Source organism: Cricetulus griseus, chromosome 3 (assembly GCF_003668045.3).
Source record: "Cricetulus griseus strain 17A/GY chromosome 3, alternate assembly CriGri-PICRH-1.0, whole genome shotgun sequence".
In the NCBI taxonomy this organism is placed as follows: domain Eukaryota; kingdom Metazoa; phylum Chordata; class Mammalia; order Rodentia; family Cricetidae; genus Cricetulus; species Cricetulus griseus.
This window is the reverse complement of record NC_048596.1, coordinates 22,669,634-22,682,964: the sequence shown is the minus strand read 5'-3', so window position 1 is coordinate 22,682,964 and position 13,331 is coordinate 22,669,634. Positions and strand designations below refer to the sequence as shown.

At 37.6% G+C, this 13,331-nt stretch overlaps 1 protein-coding gene across 2 annotated transcripts in view; it reads left to right on the top strand.

The window, feature by feature from the left end:
* Positions 1 to 13,331, top strand: part of LOC113830663 (cytochrome P450 2C42-like) — a 56,457-nt gene that overhangs the window by 35,423 nt on the left and 7,703 nt on the right. The window contains exons 4-7 of one of the 2 annotated variants that reach the window (XM_035443081.1): positions 751 to 911; positions 1,953 to 2,129; positions 7,656 to 7,673; positions 9,600 to 9,723. In XM_035443081.1, coding sequence (XP_035298972.1) covers positions 751 to 911; positions 1,953 to 2,129; positions 7,656 to 7,673; positions 9,600 to 9,723 — 480 coding nt within the window. Of the gene's footprint in view, positions 1 to 750; positions 912 to 1,952; positions 2,130 to 7,655; positions 7,674 to 9,581; positions 9,724 to 13,331 lie in introns of both variants that reach the window. The other variant, XM_027407422.2, reaches the window with a different exon arrangement.

The window sequence follows — 13,331 nt, the reverse complement described above, 5'->3', positions numbered from 1 at the left end:
TTAGCTATTTTCTACTTTTGTTTGTTTTCTTTTTGGGACATATTTCAAACAAACGTCCTTGTCTTAATTTTAATCCCAAGATATCCATTATATATTTAATATTTATATAACTTTCATTTCACATAACATGGATGTGTTTCCTTTTCCTGTTAGTTTTCTGAATCCATTAAATTAACATGATCTCTCTGTTTATTATAATCTCCTGGACAAAGACATGGGCCTTTAAACTCCCATATATAATTTTTCAATGTTCCTATAATTTTTTCCATTTCTTTTTTATATGGGGAGATGCTTTTTCCCCTTCATTTTTGCTTGTTCTTTGAGAATCTTGTACAGTGTATTTTGATCATATTCATCAGATTCTTCCCAGATCCACTCTGCCTTCCATCCCCATGCATCTTTGTAACCTGTTTAGAGGCCTCACAAACAGGTAAGTCTTGAATTGCTGATGATCCAAAAAGTCCTTTCCCCCTCCCCAAACAAGCAGACTACTGGAGTTAAAGGCTAGTCCATAAAGTATGAGATAAAAACTGAGTATACTCAATTGCATGATTTGAATAGATGGCCAGATCAGTGAAATCATAATAAATATAAAAATGGTACACAGATATAATGCATTTGTTATGTCTACCAGGCCATATGTGGGTTAAGACTTACTTAAATTGTCATAAGTTCCTTTACCTATCAAGAGATACAGTGTTTTACACGCATATATTTCAGTGGTATTTTCAATTGTTCCCATCTCTTCAGGCTCACCCTGTAATCCCACCTTCATCCTGGGCTGTGGTCCTTGCAATGTGATCTGCTCCATTGTTTTCCAGAATCGTTTTGATTATAAAGATAAAGAATTTCTTAACTTCATGCATGTCTTAAATGAAAATGTAGAGATTCTGAGTTCCCCTTGGATGCAGGTGAGTCAAGCTTCTCTCTTTAAAAACAAAACAAAACAAAAATCAGCAAAACCCCCAAGTCACTCAGAGATATGTGCTTCCTGAAGTTTCAAATATTCTTTAGAAAGATGAAGGCTTAACTGTGGGCTGTTAGGACTCTGTTCATTGACTTTCCATTAAACCCCAAATAACTTTCTCTATAATCATCAGGTCACTGCTCAGAAGATACCTGTATAACTCAGTGGATATATTTTTTATTTTTGAAATGTTATCAATAAGGTTTATGCACCATTGAATACTTTAGAGATCTTGCCATCAAACAATTAGGAGAAATATCATAATTTGCAATGAGAATATTTTCTTCAAGTAGGGACAGTGTTTGGAATCATTGAAACTGCCATTGCTCCTGGAGTACAACAGTGTTTATTAAATAATAAACAGTTGACATCTAAGTAGCAAAATACCTATCACAGGGGTGACAAAATGTTTGAGTAGTGTCTGGATCCCATCAATTGTTTCATGTGCTGAGATGAGCTAAATAATTTGTCTAAACGATCTTGAAGAAGTCTGCACAGGTTCACAGTTGTGCTTCAATACTTTTTATGATTCTCACTGATAAAATTATTGTTCTGTGTCTGAGTGAGAGTGACTGATAGAAATTAAAGTATCAAGGATGATGTCTATGCTTCCAATCAGTATACTCCAAGTCCCTTCATCTCTGTTGCAGTCTACAAAATGTAAATCATACCATTCATGCCATTTTATATTCAGGAATGTAGTGAAGATGTTGTGCAGAAAACAAATAAGCTGTTGTAAAATTCATACATGAAATAAAGATTGCATGAGAGTTTAAGAAGTTATTATCACATTTGAGTTGGTTCATTATGTTATTCTATTGACATCTCTACAAGCAAAGAGAATTTCTATATACACAATAAAAATCACCCATCAAGATGGATAACATATTATTTGTTTTTGTATTTATTCTTTCTGGTCAAGGTCCACTAGAAGGTACACATATATACATCCTATGTTTTAAACTTTTATCTTTTACTTTTGTAGATTTGCAACAATTTTCCTTTTATGATTGATTATTTACCAGGAAAACACAGAAAATTACTTGAAAATTTCACTTTTTTAAAACATTACTTTTCGGCAAAAGCAACACAGCACCAAGAATCACTGGATATTAATAATCCTCGGGACTTTATTGATTGTTTCCTGATCAAAATGGAGCAGGTAAAATTTTTATTAAACCTCAGTTCAGTTATCTGATTGCTTGAGCATCTTTTGTTCCATGAATAGCCTCTGTTTTACAGGGATATATTTTAATTAATTAATTAATTAATTTATTTATTTATTTTATTTGAATTAGAAAGATTGTTTTACACGTTAATTCCAGTTCCCACTCCTTCCCCTCCTCACCTACCATCCCCCCAACCAATACCCTAGCTATCACATATTCTTTCTGCTCCCCAGGGAGGCTGAGGCCTTCCATGGGGGTTATCAGAGCCTATTATATCATTTGGGATAGGGCCTCGGCCTACGCCCATGTGTCTTGGCATAGCGAGCATCACTGTATGTGGATTGGGCTCCCAAAATCCACACCTATTAGGGTAGGGATAAGTACTGAATAACTACAGGAGGTCCCATGGATTTCCGATACCTCCTTATTGAAACCCATGTTCCTGGGCTCTGGATCAGTCCCATGCTGGTATCCCATCTATCAGTCTGGGGACCAAGAGTTCCCTGTTGTTCAGGTCAGCTGTTTCTGTAGGTTTCACCAGCCTGGTCTGGACCCCTTTGCCCATCACTTGTTCTCTGCAACTGGATTCCAGTTCAGTTCAGTGATCAGTTGAGGATGTCTGCTTCTACTTCCACCAGCTGTTGGATGAAGGCTATAGGATGGCATATAAGACAGTCATCAATCACATTATCAGGAGAGGGCATTTAAGGTAGCCTCTCCTCTGTTGCTTAGATTGTCAGTTGTCATCTTTGTAGATCTCCAGACCTTTCCCTAGTGCCTGATTTCTCTGTAAACCTAAAATGTCGCCCTCTATTATGGTATCTCCTTTTTGTTTTCTTCTATCCCCCCCCACTGACTCAAACTTTCTGCTCCCTCATGTCCTCCTCGCTCCCTCCTCTTCTCCCTTTCTCATTCTCCTATCTCCCTCCCCCCACCTCCCTTGCTCCCAATTTGCTCAGGAGATCTTGTCCCTTTCCCCTTCTCCAGGGGACCATGTATGTCTCTCTTAGGGTCCTCTTCCTTACTAGTTTCTCTGGCAGTGTGGATTGTAGGCTGGTATTCTTTTACTCTATATCTAAAATCCACATATGAGTGAGTACATACTATGTTTGTCTTTTTGTGATTGGGTTACCTCGCTCAGAATGGTTTCTTCTAGGTCCATCCATTTTCCTGCAAATTTCAGGATTCCATTGTTTTTTTTTTCTGCTGAGTAGTACTCCATTGTGTAAATGTATCACATTTTCTCTATCCATTCTTCAGTTGAGGTGCATCTAGGTTGCTTCCAGTTTCTGGCTATTATAAATAGTGCTGCTATGAACATCATTGTACAGATGTCCTTGTTGTATGAATGTGCATCATTTGGGTATATGCCTAAGAGTGGAATTGCTGCATCTTTTGGTAGATTTGATTCTCATTTACATGAGGAATCCCCATACTGATTTCCAAAGAGGCTGTACAAGTTGGCACTCCTACCAGCAGTGGAGGAGTGTTCTTTCTCCACATCCTCTCCAGCATAAACTATCATTGGTGTTTTTGATTTTAGCCATTCTGACAGGAGTAAGATGGTATCTCAGTGTTGTTTTCATTTGCATTTCCCTGATGGCTAAGGATGTTGAACACTTTCTTATGTGTCTTTCAGCCATTTTAGATTTCTCTATTGAGAGTTGTCTCTTTAGTTCTGTACCCCATTTTTTAATTGGATTGTTTGGTGTTTTGGAGACTAGTTTCTTGAGTTCTTTGTAAATTTTGGAGATCAGCCCTCTATTAGATGTTGGTTGGTAAATTTCAGGATTTACCAGGATTTCCCAGTCTGTGGGCTGACTTGTCTTGCTGACTGTGTCCTTTGCCTTACAGAAGCTTCTCAGTTTCAGGAGGTCCCTTTTATCAGTTGTTGATCTCAGTGTCTGTGCTACTGGTGTAGTGTTCAGGAAGTGGTCTCCTGTACCAATTAATTCAAGGGTGTTTCCCACTTTGTCTTCTAATACGTTCAGTGTGGCTGGATTTATGTTGAGGTCTTTGATCCATTTGGATTTAAGTTTTGTGCATGGCAATAGACATGGATCTATCTGCAGTCTTCTACATTCCAGCATCCAGTTTTGCCAGCACCATTTGCTGAAGATGCTTTCTTTTTTCCATTGTATAATTTTGGCTTCTTTGTCAAAAATCAAGTGTTCTTAGGTGTGTGGGTTAATATTGGGGTTTTCAATTTGATTCCATTTGTCTGTCTGTCAATTTTTGTGCCAATACCAAGCTGTTTTCAGAACTATGGCTCTATACTTGAGCTTGAGGTCAGGGATGGTGATGCCTCCAGAAGATCCTTTATTGTACAGGGTTGTTTCGGCTATCCTGGGTCTTTGGTTTTTCCATATAAAGTTGAGAATTGTTCTTTCAAGGTCTGGGAAGAATTGTGTTGGTATTTTGATGGGTATTGCTTTGAATCTGTAGATTGCTTTTGACAAGATTGCCATTTTTACTATGTTGATCCTACCTATCCAAGAATATGGGAGATCCTTCCAAGTTCTGGTATCTTCTTTAATTTCATTCTTTAGAGACTCAAAATTCTTATGGTACTGGTCTTTCACTTTTTTGGTTAGCATTACCCCAAGGTATTTTATGTTGACTGTGGCAATTATAAACGGTGATGCTTCTCTGATTTCTTTCTCCACAAATGCATCATCTGTATATAGTAGGGCTACAGATTTGAGTTAATCTTGTATCCTGCCACCTTGCTGAAGGTGTTTATCATCTGTAGGAGTTCCCTGGTAGAGTTTTTTTGGGTCACTTATGTAGTCTATCATAAAATCTGCAAATAGTGAAGGTTTGACTTTTTCCTTTCCAATTTGTATTCCCTTCATCTCCTTTTGTTGTCTTATTGCTCTAGCTAGAACTTCAAGGACAATATTGAAGAGGTATGGAGACAGTGGACAGCCTTGTCTTTCCCCTGATTTTAGAGGAATTGCATTGAGTTTCTCTCCTTTAATTTGGCTGTCAGCTTGTTGTGTATTTCTTTTCTTATGTTAAGGTATGTTCTGTTATCCCTGATTTCTTCAAGACCTTTATCATGGAGGGGTGTTGGATTTTGTCAAAGGCTTTTTCAGAATCTAGTGAGATGATCATGTTTTTTTTTCCCTCAGTCTGTTTATATGGTTGATTACATTGATGGATTTTCATATGTTGAATCATCCTTCCATTCCTGGGATGAAGCCTACTTGATCATGGTGGATGATTTCTCTGTTATGTTCTTGGATTCGATTTGCCAGTATTTAATTGAGTATTTTTGCATCAATGTTCATGAGGGATATTGGTGTGTAATTCTCTTTCTTAGTTGTGTCTTTGTCTGGCTTGGTATCAAGGTTATTGAAGCCTCCTAAAAAGAGTTTGGCAATGACTCTTCTGCTTCTATTGTGTGGAATACTTTGAGGAGGATTGGTATTAGCTGTTCCTTGAATTTCTGGTAGAATTCTGCACTGAAGCCATCTGGTCCTGGGCCTTTTTTGGTTGGGAGACTTTTGATGACTGCTTCTATTTCATTAGGGGTTATAGGTCTATTTAAGTTGCTTACCTGTTCTTGATTTAATTTTGGTTATTGAGATCTGTCCAGAAAATTATCCATTTCCTTTAGATTTTTCGAATTTTGAGGAATACAGGTTTTCAAAGTATGACCTGATGATTCTTTGGGTTTCTTCTGTGTCTGTTATTATGTTCCCATTTTCTTTCATGATTTTATTCATTTGCATGCTCACTCTCTTATGTTTGTCAAGTTTGGATAAAGGTTTGTCTATCTTGTTGATCTTCTCAAAGAATGAACTCTTTGTTTTATTGTTTCTTTGTATTGTTCTCCTAGTTTCCATTTTATTGATGTCAGCCCTCAATTTGATTATATTCTGGTGTCTACTCCTCCAGGGTGTATTGGCTTCTTTGTGTTGTAGAGCTTTCAATTGTGCTGTTAATTCTCTAGTGTGATTATTCTGTTTCTTCATAGCACTTAGTGCTATGAACTTTCCTCTTAGTACTGCTTCCAAAGTGTCCCATAAGTTTGAGTATGTTGTATCCACATTCTCATTGAATTCTAGGAAATCTTTAATTTTTTTTATTTCTTCCTTGACCCAGGGATTGTGCAATTGGGCGTTACTTAATTTCCATGAGTTTATAGGTTTTCTGCAATTTGTGTTGTTGAATTCTAACTTTAAAGCATGGTAGTCTGATAAGACACAGATAATTTTTTGTACCTGTTGAGGTTTGCTATGTTGCCAAGTATGTGGTCGATTTTAGAGAAGGTTTCATGTGGCGCTGATAAGAAGGTATATTGTTTTGTGTTCAGATGTAATGTTCTATAGATGTCTGTTAAGTCCAATTGGGACATAACTTCTATTAGTTCCTTTGTTTCCTTGTTAAGTTTCTGTCTGGTGTACCTGCCTAGTGGTGAGAGTGGGGTGTTGAAGTTTCCCACTCTAAGTGTGTGCAGTTTTGTGTGTGATTTGAGTTTTAGTAATGTTTCTTTTAGGAACGTGGATGCCTTTTTATTTGGGGCATAAATGTTCAGAGGTGACACTTCATCCTGATGCATTTCTCCTGTGATGAGTACGAAGTGACCTCCTTCATCTCTTTCGATTGATTTTAGTTTAAAGTCTAATTTGTTGGATATTAGGATTGGTATCCCTGCTTGTTTCTTGGGTCCATTTGATTGGAAAATCTTTTCCCAACCTTCAATTCTTAGGAACCATCTGTCTTTGAAGTTGAGGTGTGTTTCTTGTATGCAGCAGAAGGATGGATTCTGTCTTCTTATCCATTTTTCTAACCTGTGTCTTTTTATGGGCGAGTTAAGACCATTAATATTGAGGGATATTATTGACCATTGATTGTTCATTCTTGTTTGTTTTGGATTTGGTGGTGGTGGTGAAGTTATGTGTGGGTTTCCATCCCTTTTTTCTTTTGGGTATTGGTAAAGTAGGATTCTCTATTGCCTATATTTTTCTGGTTGTAGTTAACTTCCTTGGGTTGCAGTTTTCCTTCCAGTACTTTCTGTAGGGCTGGATTGGTGGATATATTGTTTGCATCTGGTTTTGTTATGGAATATCTTTTTTTCTCCATCTATATTGATTGAATTCTTTGCTGGTTTATAGTAGTCTGGGCTGGCATCCATGGTCTCTTAGTGTAGGTAGAATATCTCTCCTAGACCTTCTGGCTTTCAGAGTTTTCGTGGAAAAGTCATGTGTAATTCTAATAGGTTTGCCTTTTTATGTTACTTGACCCTTTTCATTTGTTGCTCTTAATATTTTCTCTTTATTCTGTACGTTTGGGGTTTTGATTATTATGTGGTGAGGAGACCCTGGTTTTTTTTTTTTTTTTGGTCCACTCTATTTGGTGTTCTGTAAGCTTCTTGTACCTTTACTGGCAGGCCTTTCTTTAGGTTGGGTAAGTTTTCTTCTATGATTTTGTTGACTATGTTTTCTGCACCCTTGAGGTGGGTTTCTTCACCTTTTTCTATACCTATTATTTTTAGGTTTGGTCTTTTCAAGGTGTCCCACATTTCCTGGGTATTTTGTGTTAGGGATTTGTTGGACTTAAGATTTTCTTTGGTTGATGAGTCTATTTCTCCTAGTGTATCTTCAACTCCTGAGATTCTCTTTTCCATCTCTTGTATTCTGTTTTTTATGCTTGCATCTGTAGTTCCTGATTACATATCCAGCTTTTCTATTTCCAGCATTCCTTCAGATTGTGCTTTCTTTATTGTCTCTATTTTAGCTTTTAGGTCTTGAAATGTTTCCTTGAAAGATTTGTTGATATCTTGTATTTTTTGTTTTTTTGGTTTGTTGTTTCTTCCATTTCTTTAAGGAATTTTCTCATCTCCTCTTTGAGGCCCTCTATCATTTTCATGAAGATGTTTTAAGGTCATTCTCTTCTACTTCATCTGCATTTTGATGTTCAGGTCTTGCTGGTGTAGGGTCCCTAGCCTCCAGTGGTGTCATATTGGATTTTCTGTTGTTGAGTGTGTTTTTATATTGTCTTCTTCCCATCGTTTCTTCTGGTGGGTGTAGCAGGAGTCTCTTCCTCTCCTGGTGGCTATGGGATCAAGGTTCCCTTCTGGTAAATGCACACAGATCCAATACTCTGATGTCTGTCCTCTTCTCCTGGGCTGGTGGGTGGAGGTGGGACTGTTACCGGGACCTTGGCAGTCTCTGGGTGTGCTGGAGCCTGCTGGCCGAGTTTGGATCCTATGAGCAGACTTCTGGAGTCAGGTGTCCCCGATTAGGGCCTGCCTTTACAGGGATATTTAAATGGTTCAGATCAGTAATGTTTGACAGCACTATGTGCTTAATATGTACATGGATTTGTAGGAAGCATCCCAGACAATATAAAGTTAAGTAATTTGAATATATTGGTCCTATTTTTTTAGACAAAAAACATCTAGCTGAAGAGTCATATAACACAGTGGCCCCATGGGATGGAAATATTTCCAAAACTCTCAGAAAAAAATGTCATGACATGATATAAAGATGAATATTGTCTTTGCAGTTAATGTATGGAAACTTAGAAAAGCATCTCAAGCGAGGCACACTTTCTACAGCATCTTTAGACTGAACTAAATTAATGTATGGAAACTTAGAAAAGCAGCTCAAGCGAGGCACACTTTCTACAGCATCTTTAGACTGAACTAAATCTTGAATTGTTAGGTGTGGACAGGTGAGGGAATTTCACATGAATTATAAGTTGTAGGTTGTGGTGTGAGAAGGGAATTAGTGCCAAGGATGAAAGGTGCCTTAAGTGAGTGTAACTTCAAGTGGATTGACATGGACATCGAATTAAAGATTGATGTCTATCAGGCACCTACATGAATAAATGCTTCTGTCATGGCTCCATTTGTTGAAAATACACTGATTTTCACTGAATACTGTTGGCACTCATCATAAATGTAAGGTGTTTGTTTTGTGAGCTGTCCATTCTGATCCACTGAACTTTACACTACTTATGCTAGCTTCGTCCAGGGTTTACTATCTGTGTTTAAGCAGTGTACCTCACTCACAAGTTTTAGGGCCTTCCATTTTTCTTTACCACATTAACAATTGAGACCTTCATTTTCATGACTAGCCCTCACATAACATGCTGGCTGCCTTTCCTTTTTCTTATGTGTATTTTTGAGTGAAACTTTGAAACAAAGGAAATGGGGTGTCAATTCTTTTGTTTACATGTCAGGAAGATGGGACATTGCATGGCTTACTTGACTGAGGAGTCTCATGCAAAATTTTTTCCAGACATGACTCTGGGTGTAGGAGGTGAGGATGGGTCAGGAGTTCTGCATGTCTGTTGAACACATGTCAGTTCCTTCCCCTGTTATACTTTTCAGGATCTGTCAGGTTAAACTCATCACATGTTAGTCATTTTATGTGCTGTAATAAGTATATTTACAAATAATTTGCTGGCTCTCATGGTCAAACCATTCCTAGGAAAAGAACAACCCAAAGACAGAGTTTATTCGTGAAAACTTGATCTTCTCAGCATCTGACCTGTTTGCTGCTGGGACCGAGACAACAAGCACAACACTGAGGTACTCTCTGCTGCTCCTGCTCAAGTACCCAGAAGTCACAGGTAAGGACACAGGAGGGAAGCAAGTGAGTTTCAGGAAGGAATTGGAAGAAACCCCTAGAGTCCTTGATTTTGTTTGTCATAAGGAAGCCTCAAATTTTAACTTTCTCTACCACTACAGTCTGCTACATCCCCCAACTCCTCCCCAGGGATAGTGAGGCCCTCCATGAGTGACCTTCAAAGTCTGTCATATCATTTGGGGGAGGGCCTAAGCCTTCCTTGCTGTATCTGGGCTTAGGCAGAATTTCTAAAGGCATTTTATTTATTATTCTAGAAATAAGTTTCCATAAAATACTATTTAACATAGGACAGATTATTGGGGAGTGTTCTATAATTTTATCTTTAATTGAAAGATATTCTATGTGTTTGAGTGTTTTGCCTGCATTTATGTGTGTGTACCATGTTCATGCCTGGTGCCCACAGAGAACAGAAGAAGGCATTAAATACCTAGAATTGAAATTTCCAGGTGGTTTTGAGCCACCATATGAATGCTGGGAATTGAACACAGGTCTTCATGTGGTAAGAAGTAATATGCAGGAATATGGAGAACTCATGGGAAGGATGACACTGTCAGGGATGCTACTCAGCATCACACTTAGAAAATATCCAGTTTAGAATGGACCAATGGATGACGAAGGTATGAGGAGAGAACCAAGGACAAAAGGGAAATAAATAGTTGATAGTATGAGACTTCCCCATAACTGGACAGTCTTAGCAGGACTTTGAAACATCTATCTGAATATTTAAAAATAATTCTATTAAAATAAAAAATGTGAACATATAAAGAGAAATAGTTAAGTTCAAGATAGCACCAACAATGACAATAGCATCAACAAAACTAATAGTCATTGTTTTCTTACTAGGGCACAGATTTTATGTAGACACAAAGATTTACCCAATGGACACAACCAAAATCTCCCTATGAAAAATTAGATTGAGGGAAAAGTTTATATTTAATATATCTAGAGATTATGAAAACATTATTTCCACATGAAGAAGAATTTAATCTCTCCAATGAAGGACAAGAAATAAATAGTAATTACATATAAACATAAATTTCAGGAGAAATTGTTAGTATATGGCTATATATGGGAAGTAAGAGGGTATTACATACCTTTGGAAACTATATACAAACGTGGATGTAATACATTACAATTTATTTTTTTTCTAGACCAATATGGCTGTTAATTTCTGTACAATACCAACTCAACATGGTAAACTGGGATACTTTTTTCCAAAGTTGATAGCACAGCTAAAGTTTCCAAAAATTCAAATTATATATGTATATATATTATATTTATATAAAAGACCAATAATAGCAGTATGTTATGTATCAATAGCAGCAACAGCTTTTCCAGGTTCTGCAGTCATTTGAACAAAATTGTAGAGACATCCAGCACACTCCATTTAAAAAAAACAAAAACAAAAACAAACAAAACAAAAAGTAAAAAACAAAATCCCAGAAAACAGCACAGTTCTGTTACTCTTGTGGTACCTGGCACCATTTTTTTTTAAATTAGCTTCTCAATCATCATCTGGAAGGAAACCATTCTGAGCAACATCTTTAAAAACAGCTCTGATAAGGCACAGTCACTATTATGTATCATAAAAGCAGGTCCACATATGAGTGAGTACATATCATGTTTGTCTCATTGTGATTGGGTTACCTTGCCCAGAATGGTTTCTTCAAGTTCCATCCATTTTCCTGCAAATTTCAAGATTCCATTGTTTTTTTTCTGCTGAGTAGTACTCCTTGTGTAAATGTACCACATTTTCTCTATCCATTCTTCAGTTGAGGGGCATCTAGGCTGCTTCCAGTTTCTGGCTATTACAAATAAAGCTAATATGAACATGGTTGAACAGATGTCCTTGTTGTATGAATGTGCTTCTTTTGGATATATGCCTAGGAGTGGAATTGCTGCATCTTGTGGTAGACTGATTCCCATTTTCTTGAGGAGTCACCATACTGATTTCCAAAGTGGCTGTACAAGTTGGCACTCCCACCAGCAGTGGAGGAGTGTTCCTCTTTCTCCGTATCCTCTCCAGCATAAACTGTCATTGGTATTTTTGGTTTTAGCCATTCTGACAGGAGTAAGATGGTATCTCAAGCTGTTTTGATTTGCATTTCCCTGATGGCTAAGGATGTTGAACACTTTCTTATGTCTTTCAGCCATTTTAGATTCCTCTATTGAGAATTGTCTCTTTAGTTCTGTACCCCATTTTTTAATCAGATTGTTTGGTGTTTTGGAGACTAGCTTCTTGAGTTCTTTGTATATTTTGGAGATCAGCCCTCTGTCAGATGTGGGGTTGGTGAATATCTTTTCCCAGTCTGTGGGCTGTCGTTTTGTAGTGCTGACTATGCCCTTTGTCTTACAGAAGCTTCTCAGTTTCAGGAGGTCCCATTTATTTGTTGATCTCAGTGTCTGTGCAACTGGTGTTATGTTCAGGAATCGGTCTCCTGTACCAATTAATTCATGGGTATTTCCCACTTTATCTTCTAGTAGGTTCAGTGTGGCTGGGTTTATGTTGAGGTCTTTGATCCATTTTGACTTAAGTTTTGTGCAGGGTGAAAGGCTTGCGTCTACCTGTAGTCTTCTACATGTTTGCATCCAGTTATGCCAGCACTTGTTGAAGATGCTCTCTTGGTTACAGCGTATATATTTGGATTGTTTGTCAAAAATCAGGTGTTTGTAGGTGTGTGGGTTAATTTCAGGGTTTTTAACTCTATTCCATTGGTCTACCTGTCTATTTTTGTGCCTATACCAAGCTGTTTTCAGGACTATAGCTCTGTAATAGAGCTTGAGGTCAGGAATGATGATGCCTCCAGAAGTTCCTCTATTGTACAGGGTTGTTTTGGCTATCCTGGGTCTTTTGTTTTTTCATATAGAGTTGAAAATTGTTCTTTCAAGGTCAGTGAAGAAATGTGTTGGGATTTTGATGGGGATTGCATTGAACCTGTAGATTGCTTTTGGCAAGATTGCCATTTTTACTATGTTGATCCTACCTATCCAAGAGCATGGGAGACCTTCCCATTTTCTGGTATCTTCTTTAATTTCTTTCTTTAGAGACTCAAAATTCTTATGGTACCTGTCTTTCTCTTTTTTGGTTAGTGTTACTCCAAGGTATTATATGTTGTTTGTGGCAATTTTAAAGGGTGATGCTTCTCTGATTTCTTTCTCCACCAATGTGTCATCCATATATAGTAGGACTACAGATTTTTTTGAGTTAATCTTGTATCCTGCCACTTTGCTGAAGGTATTTATCAGCTGCAGGAGTTCCCTTGTTGAGTTTTTTGCGTCACTTATGTAGACTATTATATAATCTACAAATAGTGAGAGTTTGGCTTCTTCCTTTCCAATTTGTATTCCCTTGATCTCCTTTTGTTGTCTTATGGCTTTAGCTAGAACTTCCAGGACAATATTGAAGAGGTATGGAGACAGTGGACAGCCTTGTCTTGTACCTGATTTTAGAGGAATTGAATTGAGTTTCTCTCCATTTAATTTGATGTTGGCTGTGGGCTTGCTGTATATTGCTTTTATTATGTTGAGGTATGTTCCTGTTATCCCTGATTTCTCCAGGACTTTTATCATTAAGGGATGTTGGATTTTGTC